The sequence below is a fragment of the Mastigoproctus giganteus genome, chromosome 9 (genome assembly GCF_048544385.1).
Source record: "Mastigoproctus giganteus isolate SK-2022 chromosome 9, ASM4854438v1, whole genome shotgun sequence".
NCBI lineage: Eukaryota > Metazoa > Arthropoda > Arachnida > Uropygi > Thelyphonidae > Mastigoproctus > Mastigoproctus giganteus.
In genome coordinates this window covers 73,766,653-73,793,338 of record NC_143583.1, presented here as the reverse complement: position 1 = coordinate 73,793,338, position 26,686 = coordinate 73,766,653, and the positions used below count along the sequence as shown (strand labels likewise).

The following is a 26,686-nucleotide window of genomic DNA, read 5'->3' as shown; positions in this document are numbered from 1 at the left end:
TGGCCTGACCATTGCCTTATACAGAGGGACAATCACCTCCTTTTCCCTGCTAGCAAAATTCCTATACATCATTGACAAAACCCCATGACCTGCCCTGGCAGCCTGTCTGCATTGCTCAGAAAACTTCATATCTGACTGCACAATTACTCCCAGGTCTTTTTCATTTTCTACCACCTTATATGTAGTACCACAGAGTTGGTACGTTTCTCAGGGGTTAATTCTACCCATATGCACTACTTTGCATTTGTCAAGGTTAAACTTCAGTTGCCACTTCTTTGCCCATCTGCCCAAATTATCTAGATCCTGTTGCAGTAGCACACTGCCATTACTGTCATTAACAACCCTGCCAACCTTTGTATCATCTGCAAAATTCGACATTAAGCCTGATATACCTTCACCAATATTATTATTATTATTATTAGCCAAATGATACAAGGAAGCCTGAGGCTTATGCTGCACCAGCCAAAAAAAAAAAAAAAAAATTCCCGAGTTACCCCCTGAGAGAGAGGAGAGAGAGGGAGAGAGAGAGAGAGAGAGAGAGAGAGAGAGAGAGAGAGAGAGAGAGAGAGAGAGAGAGAGAGAGAGAGAGAGAGAAAGTAGAAAATAGAAAGGAATCATCAAGAAAGAGAAGAATGATGATATCCAGCTCAGGACCCTGGGTTTGCCAAGCCCATACTCACCAGATGTGAGCCCCCGGGCTTAAATCATTGATAAATATACAAAACAACAGTGGACCTAACACCGAACCCTGTGGGACTCCACTAATAACATTAGTCCACGAAGAGCAGCACCCATTGATTACCACCCTCTGTCTTCTCCCATTTAACCATCCTTTTATCCATTGTAGCAACTTACCCTTAATACCATTCTGCTCCAATTTGTACAATAGTCTACCATGCGCAACAGTGTCAAAAGCTTTTCTGAAATCCAAATATATATCAAAATTATTTTTTGCATCCAGTTCCTTTGTAACCACATCATAATATCTATCAAATTTGTCAGACAAGACTTCCCCTTAACAAACCTATGCTATGTCTGAATTATTGCTGCAGTCTTGTCTAGATGATCCTGCAATGCATCTTTAACCAGTGACTCCATTATTTTACACGGAACAGAAGTTAAACTAACTGGTCTGTAATTACTTGTGACACCCTTCGATCCCCCTTTGTGAATTGGGGATACATTTGCACATCTCCACTCCGTGGGAACCTCCCCTGAGTCCAAGGATGCTCTCATAATTATGGCTAAGGGTTTGCTTAGTTTCTTTGCCGTCTCCTTTAATATAACTGGATAGATCTCATCCACCCCAGATGTTTTTCTTATGTTTAACTTCAAGTAAGATGAGCATGACAGTAATCACAGAAGGGAACGCATGGAGCATGCAAGAGAATATTTAAAGAAACTGTAAATGACACATTAATTCAGCTTTGTATGTGATTAGAACTCAGCTCATAAATGTTGCTAAAAACTGCTGTCATAAAAAAGTAAAGTGCAGCCATTATCAACCCACTGCAGGATGGAAGCCTCCTCAACAATTCATGCTGAGAAAAACTGCTGTCATACTTGCCTTCAAATGTTTTTTTAATAATATTCTGAAATTCAATGTCTAATTTCATAATTTCCAACTTCACTTGCATGGCCTCTCCTCACCATGAAGGGTCTTTTATGGTGAGGAGAAGTACTAATTCAATTCAGTACTTATTCAATGTAAAGTACTTATTCAATTCATCAGTAACATCATCTGGGTTATCAGACTTTCACACACTCAGTACACAAGGCACTGATTCATTTACTTCACATTCACATACGCTAAAAACACTTTGTCCCTATTCTTTGCTCTCTTAGCCAGTGTTTTCAAATATTCAGCCCTGGGCTCCCTAACCTTTTCTGTGGTATTATTACAGATCAACCTTATACCTTCAGTACTTTTCTGATCTTTAACTTTCCTATACCCTCTTTTTCTGATCTATTACACTGGCAATCTTTGTCCATATTCATCCACCTTGCCACCATCCTTGTGCTATATTTCTAAATGATATATATACACATTCATGGCTTCTGCAATTATTGCTTTAAATGTATTCATAATTATAATATATTCACCCTCTGTCTGCAATCTCTGCCCAATTCATAGATGCTATGTAGTGATTTAAACTGTCATAGTCCCCTTTTCTTGAATTAAAACCCATATTTCTTTATCTTTCTTTATCTTCCAACTAACAACTACATGATCATCACATGCCAATGGTTACTCTATTGTAAACCCTGTGATGTCATCTGATTCATGAGTAATGATGTCTAGAATACTTTTACCCCTAGTATTCTCTCTAACATGCTGGTACAAATAACAATCATCTAGTTTATTTAAATATTTTGTACCTCAAGGCGAGTTTCCCTCCCACTAAAAAGTGGTCAAAACTACTCCCATTCTCATTATACCTTTGCTTCCAACTAACTCACACCACACATATTCTATGCTTGTAGGTGCAGCTTCTGGCTCAGCAAAAGCTCTTCTCACACTTGAGTCACTTTTGATAAGCATGACCTCATCATCCCTTCTATCTTCCCTATCCTTCTTACATGCACTGTCTTACAATAGTGAAACTCATCATCTCCAATTTCGGGATAACAACACATTGCAGTTATCCCTATTATGTCAGCATCAGTTTTCCCAACAAGGAGTTCGAATTCACTCATTTTATTGACAGCACCCTTGACATTATTGTAGATACAGTTAAGAGACTAAGTATTCTTCTATAGCTTACCACACTGACACACCCCTTGTAGTTATTTAGGCTTGTTTCCGTAGATTTATTTGCCTACTCATTTGAAATGTTGCCATCCTTAGAACATCTTGCAACAATAAACAAGAATTCTTGAGTGTGCCATTATCTCTGATTTTAGTAAAGGTATTGATATAGTTCAATACAAATGACTTCTGCATAAACTGAAACAATGTGGCATTAGTGACAAGATACTACAGTGAATAAAGGAATATTTAATTAAGTAATAGCAGACAGAGAGTAGTCAAAAAAGTCCTTTACTGCTCCTGATATTTAAAATTGTTGATTTAAGCATCTTAATTTTAATGCCCAAGTCTGTTGATGAAACAACAGTAGGCAGGGTAGCTAATGACATTAATCAGGGTATGAAACTTCAATGAGATTTTGATAAACTATTCAGATAGACTGAAAAATGGCAACTGAGTATAACATTGATAAATACAAGGTACTGCATTTAGGTAGCAACCCCAAGAGTGGCAGGATTTCGGGAGTACCAAACCCAGTGTAAAAGACAATGGGGGGGGCAATGAAAAAATTACATTAGAAATGAAACTTTAAGAATAAAGTAATGATTAGTTATCATCTTCAATACTGCATACAAATTTAAATTGAAAAATACGGTTGCAGAAGAAATGTGTGGAAATTTTCCTTCCATCAAAGAATAGCTGATTCCTGCAATAAACCTCCATCCTTTTTTGTAGAGGTAGAAAGTTTGAATAAAATAAAGAAGGATTTGAAAAATTATTAGAAGGGACAGTAAATGAAGTAAGTGTAATATTTTTTTCCTTTGGCTGATGCTGTATAAGGTTTTTTCCTTGCATCATTTTGCCAATATTATTAATATTAAAAATTTAAAGAATTTATAAATTAGCACTTCTAAGTGCTAATTTATAAATTCTTCATCTTTATTCATTAAGTAAATTCATTATCTTTTTCAGGATCATCTGAAAATGATACATGTATTTCATTATATACTATTTATTTAATATTGAACAAAATATTTAGAAATTTAAATATGTTCTTACATCCACTTTTTTCTTTGAATATGCTTTAATTCTTTCTCCATATTTTTTTATAACAAAATATATCATGGCAAACATTGTAACACCCGACGCAAATTCATGTTCCAGTACATAGATTTCTTTGGAGCAGAGATATGTTATTAAGCCAATTCCAAACACATAAGGTCCAGTAACTCCAGTCTTCTTATAAAAAAACTGAAATAAATTTTTTTTTGTTATATCTCTTGATAATTGGAAAACAGAAATATATTTTACATTTAACAAAACAAACAAATAAGTTTAACTATTGGTATTAAAACATAACCATTAAAATATTAGTATAAAATATAACCTGTTCTTTTATGGAATGGAAATTAGTGAGAAAATAAGAACTTCAACTTGTGTAATCTGTCTTTAATTTCTTAAAGGGTTACAGATTATTCTTAGATGCTTCATGGTACTTCCTGTGCCACTTCTTCAGTGACTGAAAAAAACTGAAGAACAGCAACTGTGGCAATTTAATTACAGTTTTTAATTTAATCACACATTTTGTACTTTTAATATTTAAGATTCTTTACTATTTCTAAACTATTAGTTTTTAATAGTTTCCATTAAGTTAATTCCGTATGACAGACAGTGCTAATAGTTGAATAACAGAACTGCATTTTGGATGGTAACTAAATTAATACAAAGTAATAAAATTAAAATAACAATAATAAATAACAATGGATACTCACATTCCTGAAACGCTGTCCTTATTACTTAGCTCCGCATACCAAAACACTGGTTAACGAATTAGCTCTCTTTTCATATATGAGATATATACATGATCCCAAACTACTAAGATAATTTTAAAGTGATTTAAAAATTAAATTCAAGGATAAGGTTTCCTGTGCCAGGATAAGGTCTATATCCTGATAAATTTCCCAAATCCAGGAAATCTTCTTGGAAATCTGTTAATTCTAGGAAATTTTCAATCAAATTAAGATTTCTGTTTATTTTGTAATTCCCTTGGAACGAAAATTTGCAGACAATTGAAATTTATCAAAAACTGCTCTCAATTGGTCAACACTGTCTTGTCGACTGCAAATGCGGTTACTTAGCGAACTACTTGACGGCAACAGACAAATATACACCTGTAAGTAAGACACTGTTCTGTAATACAGGTTATACATGCAATTAAAAATGAATAACGATAACAAGAAAAGTACTAAAAGGAAAAGAAATTGAAGAGACATAGATAGGACAAAAGAGAAAAGGGGATGGCACTAAAAGTACCAAACACTTGTGGTGAATTGCCTGCTAAAGAAAAAGCATCAAATTTCATGAAAATATTTCAAGATTTGTGGTTGCTGGACTATAAATACAAAGGATGACTGGAAAAAGTAGATGGTAGCAATTATTTTGCTTGCTGTAAGTGCTGAAATATAGAAATTCAAGCTGGTACAAGCAAATTAGACAAGCATGCTGATAGTAAAAAGCATAAGCAAAATTTAGAGAAGTTAAAACTAAAACACAAAAAATATTGATCATATTTTTAATAACCAAATGTCTCATGTTAATAAAGCTCAAATATTTGAAAACAAGTAAAAATTGATGAAATAAGAATTTCTTCTTACTTTGCAGGGCACAATAATAGCATTCAATCTAGAGAATTTTACTGAGTTAGTGCAAAATTGTTTTCCTGATTCAAAAATTGCTCAGGCAATTATATTGAAAAAAGACAAGTGCAGAGCTATCATTAACAATGTTTTGGCTAAAACTGAACTGTGAAACTTGTTGAAATGTTAAAATAAAAAGACTTGGGCATATTTGCAGATGAGTCTACCTCTGGCAAGAAATATCTTACACTTGTTGAACAGTACATAAAGCCAGATAATGGTAAAGTTACTTGTCAATTATCAGAACTCATTGAACTTGATGCTAAAAATTGTACAGCAGAAGACATTAATACTAAATTCAAAAAGTCCTTGTTTAAAAAAAATATCCCGCTGAATAATATTTTGGGTATTGCTTGTGATGGTGCAAATCCAAATAGGAGCAAAGATTTGCTTTTTCTCTAAACTTAAAGAGGACGTTCCAAATGTCGTTTTGATGAGATGTATTGGCCATACATCAGCCCTAATATCAAAATTCAGCTTGTACAATTCTGCCTGATTTTGTAGTGCAGTTTATAACAAATATCACTAGCTATCTAGCACATATTGTTAAAAAGAAATAAGAAATTGAATTGTGGACATGGCTGATCATTTGTTCCATTTAAAATTAATCAATCTTAAACCAAGTCAAACAAGGTGGTTAGCTGTGTTACACCCTTGTGTAAACAGAACACTGAAGATGTGGGATGGGAATGACCACAACTGTGATGGCATGTTTGTATTATCAGGTACCTGCCCACCGATGATTAAGCCAACTAGCTTCGAAATGGTGCCATCTGGGTGGTGGTGCCCACTGAGAATAAATAACAGTAGTCTGCTTTACTAGAGGAGTGTTATTTATTCGAAGTAGTGCAATACCTGGTATCATGTTGCGAAGGCAGCCACAATATGAGATAAAATTAAACAATGCCTTTACACCATGTATGTAGTTAAATTTATGGGTAAACTATGGTGTATCTACACCGATATTATATAGTTAATTTAAACCCATATCATTTAATCTTCTTGCGCATTTAATCTTCAAATGCTATTTTTTTTTAATGTTTTGGATTACATAGATAAATTCAATGTTCTCTTTCAAAGAAAACCTCCACTCATTCATTTCATTAAACCAGTCAGTGAAATTTTTCAAAATAATTACAACAAGTTACTTAAAACCACATTTACTAAAAGGTGAATTAATGAAAATAAATTTGTAACATCCCACCAATTTTATCAAAACTGATGAAATGTATACTCATCCAGAGTGCGAGGAGTACTTAAACATAGTGTTAAAGCGTATTGTTCCTAATGTAGCTATGAGTGTAAGAAAAGTGATTCAGCATTATTACATCACTTATTGTCAAGAAATGCAGTGTGGGCAGCCACTTGACTCAGTTGTTTTCTCAGAGGTTAGATTTATAGATCCTAAAATTCGTCTTCATGTTGACATAAACAAAAAAAAAATCCCAAAACTTTGTGCAATATTTAAGATAGATGTAAACTTGGCTCAGAATGAACTCAGAGCCTTGCCATCTTCTTTAGAACTAAATCGAATTAAATGTTTAAAGAATAAGCCTATTGATGAAATGTGGCATGAAGTTTCTAATATGAAAGATTTTTTTGGAAAATGTGTTTTCAAATATTTGTAAATTAGCTCAAAAGGTTTGAGCATTAACACATCCAAATGCAGAATGTGAATGTTCTCAATGATTACAGACATTAAAACTAAGAAAAGGAGTTGTACAAAAATTAAAACACTTGATTCTAGTGTAATTATCAGATTGGTTTTTAAAGCACAAAACAAAAAGTTCTGGTTTTGTAATTACAAAGCAGCATTTCTGTTTATATAATAAAAGTATGTACAAATATGCCACAAAAACTAAAAAAAAAAAAAAAATTTTAATGATGGTAATGACTTTCTAGTGAGAAGTCAAGTAGTCATGACTCATCAGATGAGTAAAACTCATTGTGGTAGTTCAGTATCATGCATTAAATATTCTACTCATGCTATATAAAATGAAAATGTTTTAAATATGATGAGTTCAGTTATTTATCAAAAATGTATACTGAAGTTTTTTATACTATACTACTACTTCTTCTGACATTATAACTCAGGGTGGGTCTTAGCCTTCTCAATGATGTTCCACCAGTAAGCCCTCCCAGAAGTCAAACTTCTCCAACTTCTTATTCTCATGATATTTAAGTCTTCTACATCATCCAACCATCTTTTCTACAGTCTTCCTCTTGTGCTCCTACTGGTAGGTTCCATTTCATTATCCTCTTAGTTGTTCTGCTGTCATCCATTCTCATAACACGTCCCAACCAGGCAAGTCTCTGGCTCCTCACAAATCTGACAATGTCCGCACCCTGAATAAGATTGTCACGTTCATGGTTCATTCTGATCCTCCAGGAGCCATGACCATCTTATACGAGCCCAAAGACGTTTTGCAAAATTCTTCGCTCGAACACTCTCAACAACTGCTCATCTTTATTCATTAATGTCCAAGCTTCACAATTGTACGTTACAACTGGTCTAATAAGACTTTTGTATATTCTTAATTTTAAATGTCTGTTCAATACTCTGTCATCCATTCTCATAACACGTCCCAACCAGGCAAGTTTCCACTCAGGATACGGGACTTAATTTCATTAGTAATAGAGTTGGACTGGTTTATCTGTGAACCTAGATAGGTGAAATTTTGAACATGCTCAAACAAGAAGCTGCTGGTTCTTAAAATTTCTGTGTTACCTGCCTTTCTCCAGACTTCCATATATTTTACCTTTGCTTCATTTATCCTAAGTCCTCTTCTTTGTCCTTCACTATCCAGCCTGGCCACCGTTTCCTCCAGTGTTCCATCGATAATATCGACATCATCAGCATATGCACAGATCTGCACTGCCTGTGTCCAGTCACTTCTAATTTTCTGACAGCCGCCTCTAAAACCAAGTAAATTAACACAGTAGAGAGTGCATCACCCTATCTAACACCAGCATTAATGTCAAAGAGATTTGTCAACTCATTGTTGGTTGCTACAACTCATTGTAGGGTTACTTTTATGAGCCTAACAATCTTTACAGGTATACCCAGGAGGAGATGATTTATCATTTCCTCTCTGCTGAGTGAATCAAAAGCTTGCTTGAAATCTACATATAGGTTAAACAAGTGTATATTATACTCAAATGCTTTTCCTGTATCTGCCTCAAAATGGAAATCTCATCAGGTGTTGAGCAATTTGGGTCTGAAACCACACTGATATTCTCCAATGATTTTCTCTGAATATGCTGCCAGTCTGCTATAAATAACTCCCGACAAAATCTTGTAAGTAATGCTCAGCAATGTAATGCCTCTATAGCCAGAGCAAAGCAGTTTATCACCCTTCTTGCGAATCAGCTGTATGATTCCAAGTGTCCATTCCGGGATTTTTTCCTCAGACTATATTAATAATATCAGATTATGTATTCTTCTCCATAGTGTCACTCCACTGTTCTTGAGCAATTCTGCAGTTATTCTATCAGCTCCTAGTGCTTTAAAGTTCTTTAATCACTTAACTTTTTGAATTTCTTTAAAACTATGGTCTTCAATGCATGGTTCTACTGTATAATGCAATAGCTGTTTTGTTGCAGTCTTACCTCCTGTCAAAATGCTCTCAAAATACTCTTTCCACCATTACAGAACCTCCTTTCTCTCAGTCAGCAAATTCCCTTTACTATCCCTACATGCAGTAACTTTTGATCAGAATTCCTGTGTACTTTCTTTAATCGTCTTATGAAACTTTCTACTTTCCTTCTTGTTGTAATGTTTCACCACTTCGTCAACCTTCCTTTTCAAAGCTTCTCTCTTTTTCTTTTTACATATCCTAGCTGCGGCAATCCATTGTTTCTTATAAGGTTCACTATTCACTCTGCTATTCCACTGTAAACATTTCACCCTGGCTTGTCTCTTTACTTCTATTGCTACTCTGCACTCGTCATCATATCATTCCTCATTTCTTGGCCTTGAGGTCTCACCCAAGGTTATGCATGCTGCACCCAGAATTGCAGCCTTTATGCAAGTCCATTCATCTTCAATCTTGTCACTGTTTTCTTGTTCCTGCAGTCTTCGGGCCAACTCTGCCCGGTACTTCATTTCAACAAGTCTATCTTTCAATTTCTCTACATTTCACCGCTTAGCTTTCTCAGCCTTTCCTCTTGCTACTAGAGCTATTTTATACTTCAGTCTGGCTCCCACTAGAAAATGATCAGAATCAGAGCTGGCATCCTGAAAAGAACGGACATTTTCAATCGAAGCAGCCCACCTCTTAGAGACAAGTACATGATCAATCTGATTTGTACCAGGGATTTTCCATGTACTTTTATGAATACAGAAGGCCCTCGTTATAACGTGGTTCGCTCTACGCTGATTTGCTATAACGTTGTTCTTATATTATAACCCATATCTCACTCTAATGCTATCACAACTCATTATAATGCTCTTTTACCAGCATACAGACTGAATTTTTGGCACGTTTAACAAAAACGTTGCATCTGATGTAGTCGATAGCTTGAAAATGAATAGCAAAGTTTCCCACGCTCAGTGAAATTTTCTCCCACACTAATTTAATTGTACTACGGTGATTGTTACATAGTTCTGAGATCAACATTTTAAAAAATGTTGAACTATACTTCTTGTAAGATTTGCGTTATATGCATTTATCCAAAATCTAGTTATCACTCAGTACAGTGTTAGTAATGGACAGTTTACTCGAATATTGTATCATAATTAATGCAATGCAGTTACATTTTCGAAAATTTATTAATAGTGGCAGATAAGAATTAAAAAGGAACAACGTCTGGACGCAGTATGAAGCCTACTAAGGTAAGAAAAATACTGAATTTGAAAATTAAATTATACGTTTTGAAGCAAATCGATTCCGTTCAACAACAGGTGGATGTGTGCAATAACTGTAAGAACAATTATAAAAAATAAAGAATTAATTTTTGCAGTGAGAAAGACAGCTGTTCCATTGCAACCAACTAGGCCGGCTATTATAATTGAAATGGAGAGACTGCTAAATAATTTTATTGAAGATAATATCTAACGCACAATTCCGTTAAGTTAAATATTATTAAAGAAAAAGCGATTAGCCTATATGATGATCTGAAGAAAGCTCACCTTTAAAAAAAAAAATATGGAACCATTTAAAACTAGTAAGGACTGGTAAGATAGATTTAAAATCCAGGGAGAAGCTGCAAGTGCAGATCAAGAAGGAGCCAAAACTTTCAAAAAGAGAACTAAAAATTATTGAAGAGTGGTGCTTCTCAACAAGTTTTTAACATAGATGAAAGAGGACTTTTTTTGGAAACGAATGCCTATAAGAAGTTTCATATTGAAAGGAGGAAAAAAAAAACAAGCTTTAAAGCGGCAAAGGATCGGTTGACTTTACTGTTGGGTAGTAACACTGCTGGGATTTTAAAGTAAAATCCCTTTTAGTTCACTAGGAAGACAGCCAAAGTACAACCAAAAATTGACCAAAGTTATGAAAACTCGACAGCCCAGGGCCATCAGATTAAGAAATTCATGATTTTAATTGGCATTTTAAGTTTAATTTTGATATGTAATGTAGTTACTTACCACATAATTATATACGTATGTAATGGAGAATATTTTATATGTACAAATTTTTAATATTAAATATTTTGACCGACATTTGTGCATCTTTTCGCTACTGTTTATTATGAATTAGGAAATATCCTATGGCATAGACAGCGACCCACAAATACATATTTTACATTACAGGAATACAGTGCTCGCTTAGCACTGATTCACTTAGCACTCTGTTTTTCGGGAACAAATTATCAGCGTTAAGCAGGGATCACCTGTATTCCTTCTTGGAAACCAGGTACTCATGACCTTAAAGTTGTTAGCAGCAGCAAATTGTGCTACTCTAAGACCATTATTGCTTGTTTCTTCATGGAGGCTGTCTCCCAAATAGACCCATGAAAACTTCTTCCCTGCCTAGTTTAGCATTGAAGTCACCAAGAGTTATAATAGCATCATGTCTCTGAATTCTTTCACACAGAGCCTGGAGTTCATCGTAAAATCCATCTGCAGTATCATCATCCGCACCTTCAGTTGGATTTTATACTATACTAGTAGGAGTAAAACAATTTAAATGTTTTTTTTATTCCTTCATTTTATGAAATACCATCCACAAAATAAATACAGATACTTGTATATTTATAAATATAATTATTTTTGAATGAAAAGATCAGCTTTAATAAAATAATATTTTTCATTATAGGAAGCATCATGTAATCATGAACACTGTTGCCATATACAGCAGACTCTCGATTAACCGGGAAGCGGATTAACCAGGACACTTCAAGACTACAAATTAAAAAAAATCAACCAGAAATCAAAAAATTCATGTAATAACTAGAATAGGTATAAACAGATATTTTGCAAATCGTAAATAAGCGACAAGTGGCATTATAAGTCGTCATTGGGAGATTAGTGTATTTATTATCTTGCAATCCCCGCTGTCTTCACACCCGCCGCTCAAAAAAAAGAAAAAAAAGAGAGACCAAATGTTTAGTTTGATTCAGTGCGTCGCGTCGATTGTTGTGTTCTGTTGCAGCGCAAAAGGACAAATTTTGTTTCTTTTATTTATGTAAGGGGTGTCAGAATTTTTTATAGTAAATTTTTTTTTGTTTAGAAATTGCGAAAATGATGGGTAAAAGCAAAAGAGTTGCATTTTCAGTTAAACAAAAACTTGAAATTATTCAAAAGTTTGAAAACGGTGCATCTGTTAAATCTCTAATAAACCATTATAATGTTGGTGACCAAACCATACGCAACATCGAAAAAATAAAGGGAAGCTATTAGACTTAATTAAAATCAACATCGCAAAAAATAAAGGGAAGCATCATATTGGACATGCAAGTAGTACATGGTAAGTTTTTTATCTATCACCATATTTTTTACGTAGGTTGCTGAACATTTTTCGATACAGTAAGTCCCCGACTTACACAACTACGGTTTTACCTAAATTTTTTTTCACTCGATTTTTTTTTTTTTAGGATTGTAAAATTTAAAACAAACAAAAATAATAAATAAATAAAATAAGCAATCAATAACGACGATCACGGCATGTACAAGTGAGATACGGAGTAACAAGCAAAAAAATAGGAAAGAAGAGAAGATTCTTACAATTTATGTGTTTTTTTTTTTTTTTTTTTTTTATATGACAAGATTTCAGTGAAGAGGACACATTTCACCACAATAACACAAAAAACCTACACAATTCCAGCTATTGATATTATAGCAAATGCAATAAGATTGAGTTTACTACCCATTTATAATTAGATGCACGAACAGAAAAGCCCAGTAACCCAGAAGGTGCAATTGTTTAATGGCAGTGACCTCCAGAAATGTGCTTTAGTAAAATGTGAGTTTGTGTGAGGTGATAATAGTGTTTCGTGTTTCCCCCCCTAACCCTGTGAAGTTTTTTTCAGAAAATTTCAGTTTCACCGTTATCATGGTGCCGACTAAGAGAATAAGTGACAGCGCTACTAGTAAATCAATCAACAAAAGGAAAGCCATCGATTTGGATCAGAAAATTAAACTAATAAGGATGTATGAAAATGGCCAAACATTAACAAGTATCGCGCAGAATTCAGATTTGTCAATAATAATATAGTAGCAATATGTTATTAGTCATTCCCGAATTACGTAAAACTCGACAAAATAAGAAGTTTTGGAACGTATATCTTATGTATGACAGGGACTTTTGTATTTTTGGATTAACCAGGAAATCCGGGATTTGTTTTTTACCATCTCTCCTGGAAAATCGAGAGTCTGCTGTACTTAGAGTTAATAATTATTTATATATCAAAATTAAAACAACTAAACGAATGAATTGACTACACATAAATTGGCTCTTTATAGCATATAAAAAATAACTTGGAATTTTTTTATCAGATTTGGGAAATATTTAGCACTGGACTGTGAAAAGTTGGCAATGTAATATAGAATTTCTGTGGGTCAATCAGAGGTTAGGTTTAACCTGAGGACAAAGTTATTAAGCAGGGGACAGGAAATTAGTTATTAACGTGGTTTCAAGGGTGTTGCTATTATATCATTTAAACTAAGTTCTAGGGCAGTGGTTCCCAAACTTTTTTTTGCCACCACCCCCTTGGTTCAATTAACACATCCTTAGTGTCCCCTACCCTACAAAAAAACATTTGGACTAGTGTTTTGCATGACTCACTAAGGAAGATAGTACAACAAAATTCAAAAAAGCAACAATTACACATTTATTCAAAATCCAATTAAAACGTTTTAGTTTAATTAATTAAAGAAAATTGATTAAGTTGATCCAGTAATACCAACTTTTCAACGTCTTAGATGCCACATTAATAACTACACACAGGCCAAAAAAATATGAAGTATTGTAAAAGACAGTCAGAGACAAAACAAAAGAAATGCAAATAAATGTGAATAGATCCAAATAAAACTGATGTGAGATGATGAAATGTTGCCTCATTAGTCACCATTAACAGTACCATTTACAGAATACAAACATGCAAACCACTAGTCCGAATGTTTGTATTCTGTAAATGGTACTGTTAAAGGAGACTACCCCAAAAATTTTAAAAGGGACTCTTCTGCTGATCATCAGACCTCTTTCAAGTAATAGAAAATTGTTTTATAACATGAATCTGTGCTTTGCGGCACTGCATATAAGGTTAGTATATAATGTTACATAATCATTTAATGCAATTTCTAGCATGCTAATTTTAACTTGTTTCAGGAAACACTAACTATCCTATTATTTTTTTAATCTTTAAGTGAAAAAGTACATGCAAGGCTGCAATATCCAATCCTTATTATGGCCAGGAAATCATCCCAATTTGAACCTAACTGAAAACTGCTGGAGTGTTATGGGACAGAAAATTTCAGCTAAAAAGCCATCGAGCAAGATAACATTAAAAAAATCAAGTCTGATACCACGAACTAAGCAATTATATCAAGAATCTGATATATACCATTCCAAACAGGTGCTAAGCAGTAATTAAAGTTCTTTGTAGGCCAACAAAATACTAATATCTGTTATAGAAGACGTAATGGTATCACAACCATATTTGTTTGCTGCTGATATTTTTTTCCCATCTTATTACTTAACATTAATTTCAAATAATGATTACAATGAAAAGGCATTAATATGGTCTGCAGTGTATTGCTATGATTATTTGTAAATAAATGTCTAAATAATTTTTTTTCTTTCATATCAATAAAAGGCATAATCATTTTACATCAGTGGATAACAAATTTTAGGCTAATAGGGGCAATTATTCCAATCGTAATGCAATGCTTGTTTTGTGAGAAAATTTACAGTGATGCAATTGATGTGGATGCCACTTGCAGTTTTGTTTGTATGAAGGGCATTTGAAAAGTTCATGGCCTAAGAATGAAAGGGTAGTGGTACAGTGTTAAAAATTTCTGTCATCATCATAATCTGCCATTTTCAATTCCACTGCAGGATGAAGGCCTCTCCAGCAACTTTCCAGTTTCTTCTGTTTTGTGCAATGGCCATCCATTTACTATCCACGAACTCGTGAATTTCATCTGCCCATCTCCGTTGTTTTCTTCCAGGTTTTCTTTTAGCTCCTCTTGGGTACCATTCTGTTATTTTCTTAGTCCATCTATCATCATGTCTTCGAGCTATGTGTCCTGCCCAAGTCCATTTCAGTTCTTTGGTTTTGATAAGAATGTTCTTTATTTGTGTTTGCTTCCTAATCCATGTGTATCACTTCTTATCTAACAGTCTGATTGCTAATATACTTCGTTTCATTCTTTGCTGCATAGTTTTCAGCTTCTCTTCCATTCTTTTGTTAAGTGCCTAAGTTTCACTTCCATAAGTCATGGTGGAGAGTATACATTGATTCATTATTTTAAGTTTCAGACAAATTGGGAAATTGCTCCTTAGTATGTGACTATATTTCCTGAATGCTATCTATCCATCCGAAATTTATCCTTCTCTTGACTTCCAGCCATTTATCATTATTACAGCTAATGACTTGTCCCAGATAAGAATATGACTCCACCTTTTCAATTATTGCTCCTTCAATCATTATATCCCTTTCTGTGGCATACTTGTTCATCATTACTTTTGTTTTAGCCATATTCATCTTTAGTCCAAAATCCTTACTAACTCTGCATAACCGATTCAGATTTTCCTCTATTTCTTTGGGATCTTGGCTTATGATCACAATGTCATCTGCAAATCGGAAATGGTTCAGATACTCTCCATTCACATTGACTTCTTTCTGCAACCAGTCTAATCTTCTGAAAGCTTCCTCAAGGGCAGCAGTAAACAACTTCCGAGATACTGTGTCTCCTTGTCGAACTCTTTCTCAATTTTAAATTTGCTACTACCTTTGTTTAGTCTAATAAAGTAGGTGGCATTCTCATATATTTTCTTCAATATCATAATGTATGGGGTATCTATGCCTTGTCTTTTAGTGCCCAAAACATTGCCTTATGCTGTACTGAGTCAAATTCCTTTTCATAATCTGCAAATGCCAGGCATAATGTTGTTTTATATTCATTTGCTTTCTCCATTAGCTGCGATATTACCTGAAGGTGACCCACAGTTGAGAATCCTGTCCTAAAGCTAGCTTGCTTTTTTGGTTGATTCTCATCAAGTATTCTTTCTAATCTGTTAGTAGTGAACAACAAGCTAATTGGTCTATAATTTCCAATTTCTGATTTATCTCCTTTCTTGTGCAGCAAAATTAAATTATGATTGCATTATTTCATTCCTTAGGTGTCACTCCTTTAATAATGTATTTTGTGAAGAGCCCTGCCAGTTTCTGTGTCATGTCTCTTCCTCCCAATTTTAATAACTCTACAGTAACTTCATCTTCACCTGGAGCTTTCTGATTCTTCATTTTCTTCAATACATGTTCTACCTCATCAGGAAGGATATCAAGTATGTCTTATGTGTTGCTAATTTATCATCCATCTTCCACACTGCTGGCATTATTCCCTCGCTCCTTATATAATTCTTTATAGTAGTCGTCTGCTATTTGAATTATGCCTTCTCTGCTATTTATAAGTACACCATCACTATTCTTCAGTTTCAGTATAATTTGTCTTTCTGAGTTTATTCCTTAAAACCGTAAAGCTTCTTCGTCTGAGCTGAAAAGAGAATGAGAAGAACATACAGGAGTGGTAGCAAGTGCAGTAACAGTCAGAAGACTGCCTCTTCAAAAATGGACTTGTAGCCTGTCGTCCTGAGAAGAAGTCCCTCCTCACAAAAAATTAAAAAGGCCTGATTGATTTGGTGTAAGGAGCATGTCAAATGGACTCCCGAGTCGTGGAAGTCAGTTATTTTCTCGGATGAGAAGAAATTCAACCTGTATGGCTCTGATGGGAGACAGATGGTTTGCCGTAAACGTGGTGAAGAATACCATCCAAACTGTATGGTGTCCACAGTGAAATTCCCAGGGCCAGAGGCGGTTCAACTAAATATTAGTTTGCACCTGGTGAACTTTTCATTTTGTTTTCCATTTAAAATGATAACATTTCAGCCATAATTGTCGTGTTTACCAAAACTGTTGTATAAAGGTTGCAAATGCTCATTTTGGAATATTTTGAGAGCACCTGTCAAATATTACTTAGCTTTGCCTTAACTATTAATAAATATCTTTTATTTATATTTCTATTTGCGATGCTAGTCATTAATGTAATGTACCATCGTGAAAAAGGGATAGAAATGTGAAATTCCTAGGTGATGCGCTACCTCTGAACACCATTGTACTTTTTTTTTCAAAATGTGCTGCGACCTACCATCTCAAGAATTTCGTTGCACACGGTTAAAAAAGTTAATCAACACATATTGAAAAATGTTGTTTATAAATTTTAAAATTAAATACAATTCAGAATTCTTATTTTAAATTCATACGTATTTAAATTTTTAATTTATGTGAAGTTTGTGTCTTCATGTCATCTGCCAAGCTTACAAAATCAGGGATATACTGTGATAAGGCCAACAGTAAAAAATCTTCTGTATGCAAGTTTGTAAGAGTAGAGCAATTCTTTGTCTTTGTTTCAAATACGGAAAAGCCAATTCATATAGATATGTCGAAACTAAACAGGAATTTAAGTTCACTGCATTTTTTTTTTTTTTTTTACATTTGGGTACCTTTCTAGGCAAACGTATTTCCAAGTCTTTTTCTGATTATCTGGCTTTTCGGAAGATATCGTTTCACAATGTAATAATTTCATTTTCAAGTAATATTTTCCCCATGTGAAAAATTTAGATTGTAAATTAGGTGTCACGAAGAAATTTTGTTGTGCAAATAATCTAGATTTAAATTCTTTTAATTTATTTTTTCTAAGATCACTATTAGGTGGAAAATCCCATTGGTATTTACCATGGAGTGCGTTGAAGTGCCTTTCTAAATTTCCTTTTTTGGGTATAGCCATGGAAGCATTGCAAATCAAACAACAACGTTGTTTTTTCATTACAAAAAAGTATTCTAGTTCCCATTCTTGATGAAAATGATAGATTTTGCTCTTTTTCATAGCATTAATTTTAAATTAAAGGGTATTAAATTTACATATAAGTACTGTCCAATCATTAATATTAAGTAAGCTACATAAGAATTCAACACACACACTGCTCTCCATAACGTAACTGCATGAATTTTCACTAGACAAGCCTACAGGCTGCACGGAAACAAGAGTAGTCACATGGTTCAACGGATTTGTAATAAGCATATGCAGTGGGGGGGCATAATAATAATACTGTTTAGATTTTGACCAATCTATTTTTTATATATTTAAAATTTGTTGTGTTCGACCGAAATTAAAGCTGCGACTGACTGGTATATCACGATCGACTTGTTGGCCACCCCTGTTCTAGTGGTTACAGACTAAACGGGAAGGGGGGATACATATTTGAAAGGTTAGTCTATACAATCTAGTATCCCTTGCGAGTAGCAGTGATTGACAGACCTCTTCAGTATACGGTACCATTTTAATTAGTGTTTATTTCCCCCCACTACTGTTTTAAAATCAGGAACTTGTTTTCCAATTTTAAAACAGCAGTGGGGGATTCACTCTAATGTTAAATAAAAAGCAACTAGTGGAAGGGGCTAGGCCTGTCAATTACTGCCATTAGCAAGGATCAATCGGAAGGGGTACCAGATTGTAAAGACTAACCATCTGAAAAATTATAGGGAGATAAATGAATCCCATTTGATATAAAATTTCATTTAAAATTTTTCAGACTTCTGCCCCCTCCCCGCTATTCAGTGACTGCTAAAATATATGGATCTCATTCCTAATCTCACCAATTGGGGTAGCCAGGTGGGTAAAGTGCCTGCCTGGAAACCCAAAGGTCGTGGGTTCGAATCCCACCTTGGGCTTGGATCAGAGTAAAAAATGCAAAAACTTTGGGAGGTGCATTATGACCACAGAAGCCGATGCACCAATAACTAACAAAAAAAAAATAAAAAATCCTAATCTCACAAAAGGACTTTTGCAGTTTAGCCATGAAGAATTGCTGTAATGCCAAGAATGACTTAAGATAATTTATATTTCAAGTTTTCTTTTGCACTCAGTTTCCCAACCAAAAACCACTCTACGTCAATTCTTTCTTCTTTTGTAATAATTTCTCAAAGGTTCAAACAATCAAAATGCCAGAACTGATAATGAAAAATGCCTACTGCTTCATCTATTTTTTTTTAATCTTCAATGGTACTGGAAACCTGTTCACAAAAAATTTCAATTTGGAAAATAATGCACTGCAAATTGATGGAATTTGTGTCACATCAGCATTTATAAGAACATAAATTTTCATGGAAACTGATGCACTATGCAGTCATATACATCAATAATCCTTGATGGAGGAGAAAAAAAAAAGAGGCCTTTCCTCTCATTTTTAATTCTCCATGACCTTGGCAATAGATCCATCTTCAACATATCAACGAGTAATAACCTCAGTAAGTAGATTTGGAGTCCATTTGATTGAGGAACTACATCTGAATGTTCAAATATTGGCATAACATTTAAAAGAGAACAAACAAAATTCAAAATCCAAGACAGAGGAAAAGAAAATGTGACACCTTTCTGAAAACATGCAGATAACCTGTTTAGTGATATCAGCTTTCTGGTTTGGGCTACTTTTGACTACTTGTATCAGAAGTATGTGATTGAGGAGCTTTTTTTTTTTTTTTTATCATAAGTAGTTCATTAATTTATCTTTTATCAAAATTTCTTTTGGATCATAATAAACTGGATTTGGACATGAGTCAGCTCCACTCACTTTAACTCTGAAAAGTGAGTTAAAGGCAGACTATTACTATCAAGTGCTTAAATCACAACTTTCAATACTCTGATACTCCAGTATTAGGTCTATCATAACAGACATTATCAACACTAAGTGCCAGACAGTTTCTGAAGGAATTCCATATGCTTCCAGGTTAGTCAGATGTCCAAAGGAAGGTGACTGTACATTCACCTTCCAACAGTTGCTGAGAGCAAGCTGCTTTTCATTTTATGCCAGATTCTGATATTTTTTTATGCAGCAAGGTTTCAGAATTCGATAAAGCAGTGGGAAAAGTGTACAAATATTTTTGGTAATTATGTCAAAAAATAAATTCTATGTTCTTCAGGTCAGTTCCCTGCTTGTTTCTTTCTCCCCCCTCTTATTTATTGACTTACCAGCTCTCTCTCACTCGCGCGCGCGCGCACACACACACATGCGCGTGCGCGCGCACACTCACTCACTCACTCACTCACTCACTCACTCACTCACACACACACACACACACACACACACACACACACACACACACACACATCCTGCTGTATTATAAATAACTATTAAGTATAATATTGGTGTAAATACACCACAGAAAACTCAAACAAAAAAACTACATTTGTAGTTTGAAGGGGCATCATTTTATCTGTATCTCATATTGTGCTCCTCCTTCACAACAAGTTGCTATGTATTGCACAACCTCGAATAAGTAAAGCTTCACTAAAAGAGAAGACTATTGTTACTTATTCTTGGTGGGCACCACCACCACCCAGATAACACTGTTTCAAGGATCGTTGGCCCTTCGTCAGTGGGTGGGCAGGCACCCTGGTATTGCAGACATGACAATCCAGTTGTGAAGATAATCACACGATATGAGAGATGCCAAAAGGTGTACATAATAATGCAAAAATGAAGATTGATGCAATAAAGCATCATATGTTTAAGAGTGTAAGTCCAAAGGAAGGTGACGAAGGGCCAACAAGCCTTGAAACGGTGCCGTCTGGGTGGTGGTGGTGCTCACCAAGAATAAGTAACAATAGTCTTCTCTTTTAGTGAAGCGTTACTTATTCGAGGTAGTGCAATACATGGCAACTCGTTGTGAAGGAGGAGCACAATATGAGATACAGATAAAACGATGCCCCATCAAACTACAAATGTAGTTTTTTCGTTTAAGAGTTTTCTATGGTGTATTTACACCAATATTATATAGAATACTTACACTCTTAAACATATGCTTTATTGCAATTAATAATAATGATGTTATTAATGTCTACAATACCAGGGTGCCTGCCCACCCACTGACGTAGGGCCAACAAGCCTTGAAACGGTGCCTCTCTGGGTGGTGGTGCCCACCGAGAATAAGTAACAACAGTCTTCTCTTTTAGTGAAGCGTTACTTATTCGAGGTAGTGGCAACAAGTTGCCACTACCTCGAATAAGTAACTTCATGCCCCTTCAAACTACAAACATAGTTTTTTCGTTTAAGAGTTTTCTATGGTGTATTTACACCTATATTATATAGAACACTTACACTCTTAAACATATGATGCTTTATTGCATCAATCTTCATTTATACATAACTATTAAGTAAATATTTGAACTAGGAAACACACACTACTTACTTGAAACCAGGTTTCAGGTATAAATCCAAATTTAACTTTATCACTATAAAGTTGCCTGACCGGACGTGGAAAATTAACAAGATCTCTCTCTGGGCCTTCTGCAAAAGGATTTGTAAGCCGCTTGCCTTTAATTGTCACTGTTTCAAGCTCTGTGCTTGTAGTAGTTGCTGGATAGGTATTAGCTGTTCTAACAAGGCTGAAATTTTTTTTTTTTTTTTTTTTACTTTAGTTATGTTGCCAAATAGCAGTATTATAACATTAAGTAAACAACAATAAATGTTATAAAACTAGGAAAATTCCACTGAACTCAGTGGGATTACTATACAAATAAAAAAAAAGACACCAAAGTCAATATTACAAATCTGAAAACAACCCAAGGCACCTTTCCACATTTACATTTGTTCAATTAATTAATGAGAACAATACAGTCCCACAAAAACAGAGCTGAGCCCCTAATACGAATACTTTTCTATTAAGGGCACAGCCATTTGGTAAAACCCAGGGTGACTCAAAATTCATGCAACTGAAATTGTGTTGATTTATTATTGGCAACTTAATGGAATTTGATTCTAATAGTTAGTGTAACAGCACTACTGCTGGTTATTTCTATACATCCAACAGTTCTTTTTATATATTACACTGATTTACAGTGTATCTGGGGTTTGAGTAAAAGTATCTGGCAATTATTTATGCATGTTTACTGATTACTAAACCGAAGTTTGTTTGTTTCTATCATGTAAAGATTTTTCACAATTCATTAACAAAATATTACCTATATTATACGTAAATGTGTACATAACTATAGTTTCTGCAATGGTTTACAAGTTTTATACCCCTATATTCGTAATCAGTATCAAATATTTGCCTCAAATACAACAGATTGTGCATGTTTAACCCGTAACTACACACACTGCAAGGTAGCCGACCTTGACCCAGGAAGGTAGACGGACCCCCACCCCGCTCTTCTGGCCCATCTGTGATTCTCAGAATTTTATTTTCCGAGTGGAGTCTGGGAGACTCCTGTGTGTAGCTATGGGCTAAACTTGTCTGAGCACGCACTCACTTGTTTGTACAGTCCACTCAACCACAGAGCCTATATAAGTGGCACATCCCTTATGTGGTCATAGTACTCCTGTAAAAACTGTCGTGAGCTCTCATTGTGTGTTTGTTTTCTTTTAGTATGGCAACCAGAAAGTGTATAAACAGTCTAGACATATTTTGTTACATATGTGGTTGTTTTGTTCCTGTAAAGCAGAGGCGAAATATTACCGATTTTGTAAAATAATCGTATTATGCATACTTTGACATAAAGCTAGGCAATCAGGATAAATCGTGAGCACCGCATAAAGTATGCCATACATGTGTTGAACATCTTAGAAAATGGAGTCAAGGAAAAAAGGTGTGCTTGCCATTTGCTATTCCTATGGTGTGGCGCGAGCCAGTAAGCCATGCCGAATGTTACTTTTGTGTATGTGACATTAAAGGTTACAATTCAAAAAATAAAAAGGACATCAAATATCCAGATCTACAGTCAGCCATAAGACTGGTTCCGTATGGACCTGATCTGCCTGTAAAACCTCCACCAGAAACTTTGGAGTCCACATCATCTTCCACCGAAGCAGAAGCTAAAGAGGTTAGTGAAGATGAATGTTATCCACCAGAAAATATTTTAACGGCACAGCAATTCACGCAAGTCGAACTGAATGATTTAGTAAGGAACTTAGGTCTTCCAAAAGTATGCTGCTGAAATTCTGGGATCCAGACTTCAAGCAAAGAACTTACTTGCTCCAGGTACATCATTTTCCTGGTACAGAAATCGTGAAAGGGAGTTTATACAGTATTTTTCACAAGAAGGTCCTCTCGTATATTGCAGTGATATTGCTGGTTTAATAAGTGCCTTAGGAGCTCCATCATATGTTCCTAGTTAATGGAGACTATTTATAGACTCTTCTAAGGCTAGTTTAAAAAGTGTTCTCTTGTATAATGGAGATAAGTACACATCTGTGCCAGTTGCTCATTCAGTCTACTTAAAAGAAACTTATGACAATCTAAAGTTGCTTCTGGAGAAAATTAAATATCAAGTTCACGAATGGCAACTATGTGGAAACTTAAATGTGTTATGTATGTTGTTGGGGCAACAGGGTGGGTACACTAAAATGCTATGCTTTATTTGTGAATGGGATAGCAGAGCTAAAGCGCTGCATTGGACAAAGAAGCAATGGCCTCGGAGGCACAATCTTACACCGGGGTCAAAAAATATTGTGCACGAAAGTTTGGTGAAGCCAGATATAATACTTTTACCTCCACTGCATATCAAGTTAGGCATAATGAAGCAATTTGTTAAAGCATTGAATAAGGATGGCAACTGCTTTAAGTACCTTTGCAGTAAATTTCCCGGTTTATCTGACACAAAACTTAAGGAGGGTATCTTCATTGGTCCCCAAATTAGAAAATTGGTTTTAGATGGTCAGTTTGAAACTACTAAGACGGACGTTGAAAGGGAAGCCTGGATTGCTTTTAAAAGTGTAATGGAAAACTTTCTAGGAAATCATAAATCACAGGATCATGAGAAAATTGTTCAAAATATGCTCGAAAAGCTTCGCAATTTAGGTTGCAATATGAGCATCAAAATTCACTTTTTGCATGCCCATCTTGATTTTTTCCCCGAAAATCTTGCACAGATGAGAGAAGAACAAGGGGAGAGAGATTCCATCAGGACATAAAGGAAATGGAGTAGAGGTACCAGGGAAGGTGGAATACACGCATGACGGCCAACTACTGTTGGTGTTTAAAAAGCGAGAAACCTGGCACTGTACATAAAAGAAAAACAATTAAACTTTCTTTTCAAACAAAGAGACTAAGGTCTGATTAATGAAAGTTTCAGAATTTTAATTAATACTTGTTAGTATTTTTTGATATATGAAAATGTAATCCTATCAATTTGTCATTACTAAATACAATAAAGTTATATACTTTAGTAAAAAACAATACTTTTTTATTTCTTAAATTGTGATGTAGCTGGATGTGATAGAAAAAAAATCTAAGTTATATTTTAAATCACAACAACATATTTTGGCAGTAAGACCTATTGAAATTCAAAAACTCCAGTGAACAAACTTAAATTTGTAAACTAGTGGATTTATCTTTCAATCACTAACAACTAGTGTTTTTTTCACAAAACAAGCAGCACATCATTTTCTCAGGCACATCACAAGTTCATAACTGAAAATACACCATTCCTGCATTTTTATCTTTCAGGTTACTCTAAAGAAGTGGTACTTTATATATTAACAATTTTCATATATTTGAAGAATTAAAAGTCAACATCAAATAAGAAATTTCAATCATAACTGTTTAAGCACTATATCAAGTTTGTTTGTTTGTTATTTGGTTTTTAGGAGCTTTTAGCAACTAAGGCCATATTGCTCCGGGGATATGCGGTGGTCATTCCCCGACCTTTCCGCATCCTCCGTATTTGGTGGTCACGGGCTCGAACCCCGGTCTAATCAGGAAGCGTGTGCTATGCACTGCTGCTCCTGCCCACATGGCTACGGAGGCGCCACTATATCAAGTCTAGTGAAAAGGGTTTGTGCTTACATTTACAAAGGGAGACACTTTCCACATTTATTGCAGTCTCTATTATAATTATAAATGAAATATAATTTATTGCAATTTATATTATAATTATAATCAAAATAAAACTGAAAATATATTATGGAATGCATACCTTTTAAATCATCTTGTACAATTATGTTCATTACCTGCAAGACACTATTGAAATCTCAAAACCGTCCCTATTATTTAATGTGATTAATATTTTATACATCCACTTCTACAAAATACAACTGTAGAAAAATGCAGAAAGAAACAAATAAAAGTAAATTTATTTAATGAGCATTTTAATAAAGGATATTTTTAAGACTGTGCGCTGAAAGAAAAATGCATATCGATTTTTCATGCATGTTGGCATTTTTGCATGAACTCATGCAGACACTGTCAATCTGGCATTTTCACATGGTCAACATAAGCACTTTCATGCATTGTTTGACAAGTTTTTCACATGATGCTCTAGCTACATGTGACCAGTTCTATATGGGTTTATTTCCATGTTAGTCATGGGTAATGTTACACTAGAGCAGCAGATATTCACGTATAACTATTACATACTGCATAATTCTACCAAGCAATACCTGGAGGAATTTAGGCAGTATCCTGGTATCTGCATTCCACACAATATAATTCACTGCTTAGTAAATAAACTGGGAACCAAAGGTGTATTACTGAGCAGCAAACTGCTAATGAACTAACAAAACTGGTGAATATTAACAGGAGAAAAATTGGATGAAACTGGTGCTTATCTCACTGTGTAAACCTCTTAGGCACCTTACACAAAAAACAGAAGTCATAAAGAGTACTGCGAGAACAATAACAAAATGGTTAAAACTGCAACTCTACAAAATAACAGCAGTGCAGCCTTTGCAGTTACATGATCTTGCAACCAGAGTTAATTACTGCAAATGGTTGCTCCATTAAGTTCACGTCACAAATGTAATTTCTTTTCATGGACAAGGCATGGTTTTATTTGAATGATTAAAACAGTAAAAATAACAGGTACTGGAGATTAGAAAACCCATATTTTCTGCATGCAGTTGCTCTTTTTGGCGTAAAAGTGGGCGTAGGTTGAACTTTGAGTACAAGGTGGAATCAGGCCTGTGTTCTTTAGAGAAAAATAATTCACTCAAAGAGATATACAAATTTTGTATTACAACCATTTTTAAGGAACTAGGGAAAAAAAAGTTCGATGAACATTTCCAACAACATTCTGCTACTATGCAAACCTCCAATCACTTGATGCACCGAGAGATGTACTTGGTGAAAGAATAATAAGTCACTGATTATGGCCACCACATTCTCCAGACATCATTCCCTGTGATTTTTTCTTTTTGGGGTAATTTAAAGGATAGACCGTACAAAATAAAGAACAAGGAAAACGCTGACATTGAAGTGGCTAACATATCTGGAGAAGTTACAGTGTGTGAGATCACACCGTTTTCTGAAGGTGCATGAAGTAAATAAGAGCCAGCAGATATCACTTTCAGCATCTTCTTTAATGAAGATAAGTAGACAATAATTATAATAATAAATAATGAAGGATAGCAGCATGAATTATTGAGTAAGCATCCATCCTGCAGTGGATTGATAATGGCTGCAGTTTACCTTCATCTTAACAGGCACATTTCTGCTTAGAGTAGGTATCACTGGAGCTAACTGAGCAAAAATTACAGTGGTACAATATGCAGCTGCCAACATGATAAAAACTTATTGTTTA

General features: G+C 34.7%; 1 protein-coding gene across 1 annotated transcript in view; it reads right to left on the bottom strand.

The window, feature by feature from the left end:
* The window catches only part of ATPsynB (ATP synthase subunit b, mitochondrial), an 85,391-nt gene that overhangs the window by 29,328 nt on the left and 29,377 nt on the right, over positions 1-26,686 (bottom strand). The window contains exons 3-4 of the mRNA XM_090382174.1: positions 21,358-21,553; positions 3,809-4,000 (exon numbers count right to left, since the gene is read on the bottom strand). Of these exons, the coding sequence (XP_090238300.1) occupies positions 3,809-4,000; positions 21,358-21,553 (388 nt within the window). The remainder of the gene's footprint in view (positions 1-3,808; positions 4,001-21,357; positions 21,554-26,686) is intronic.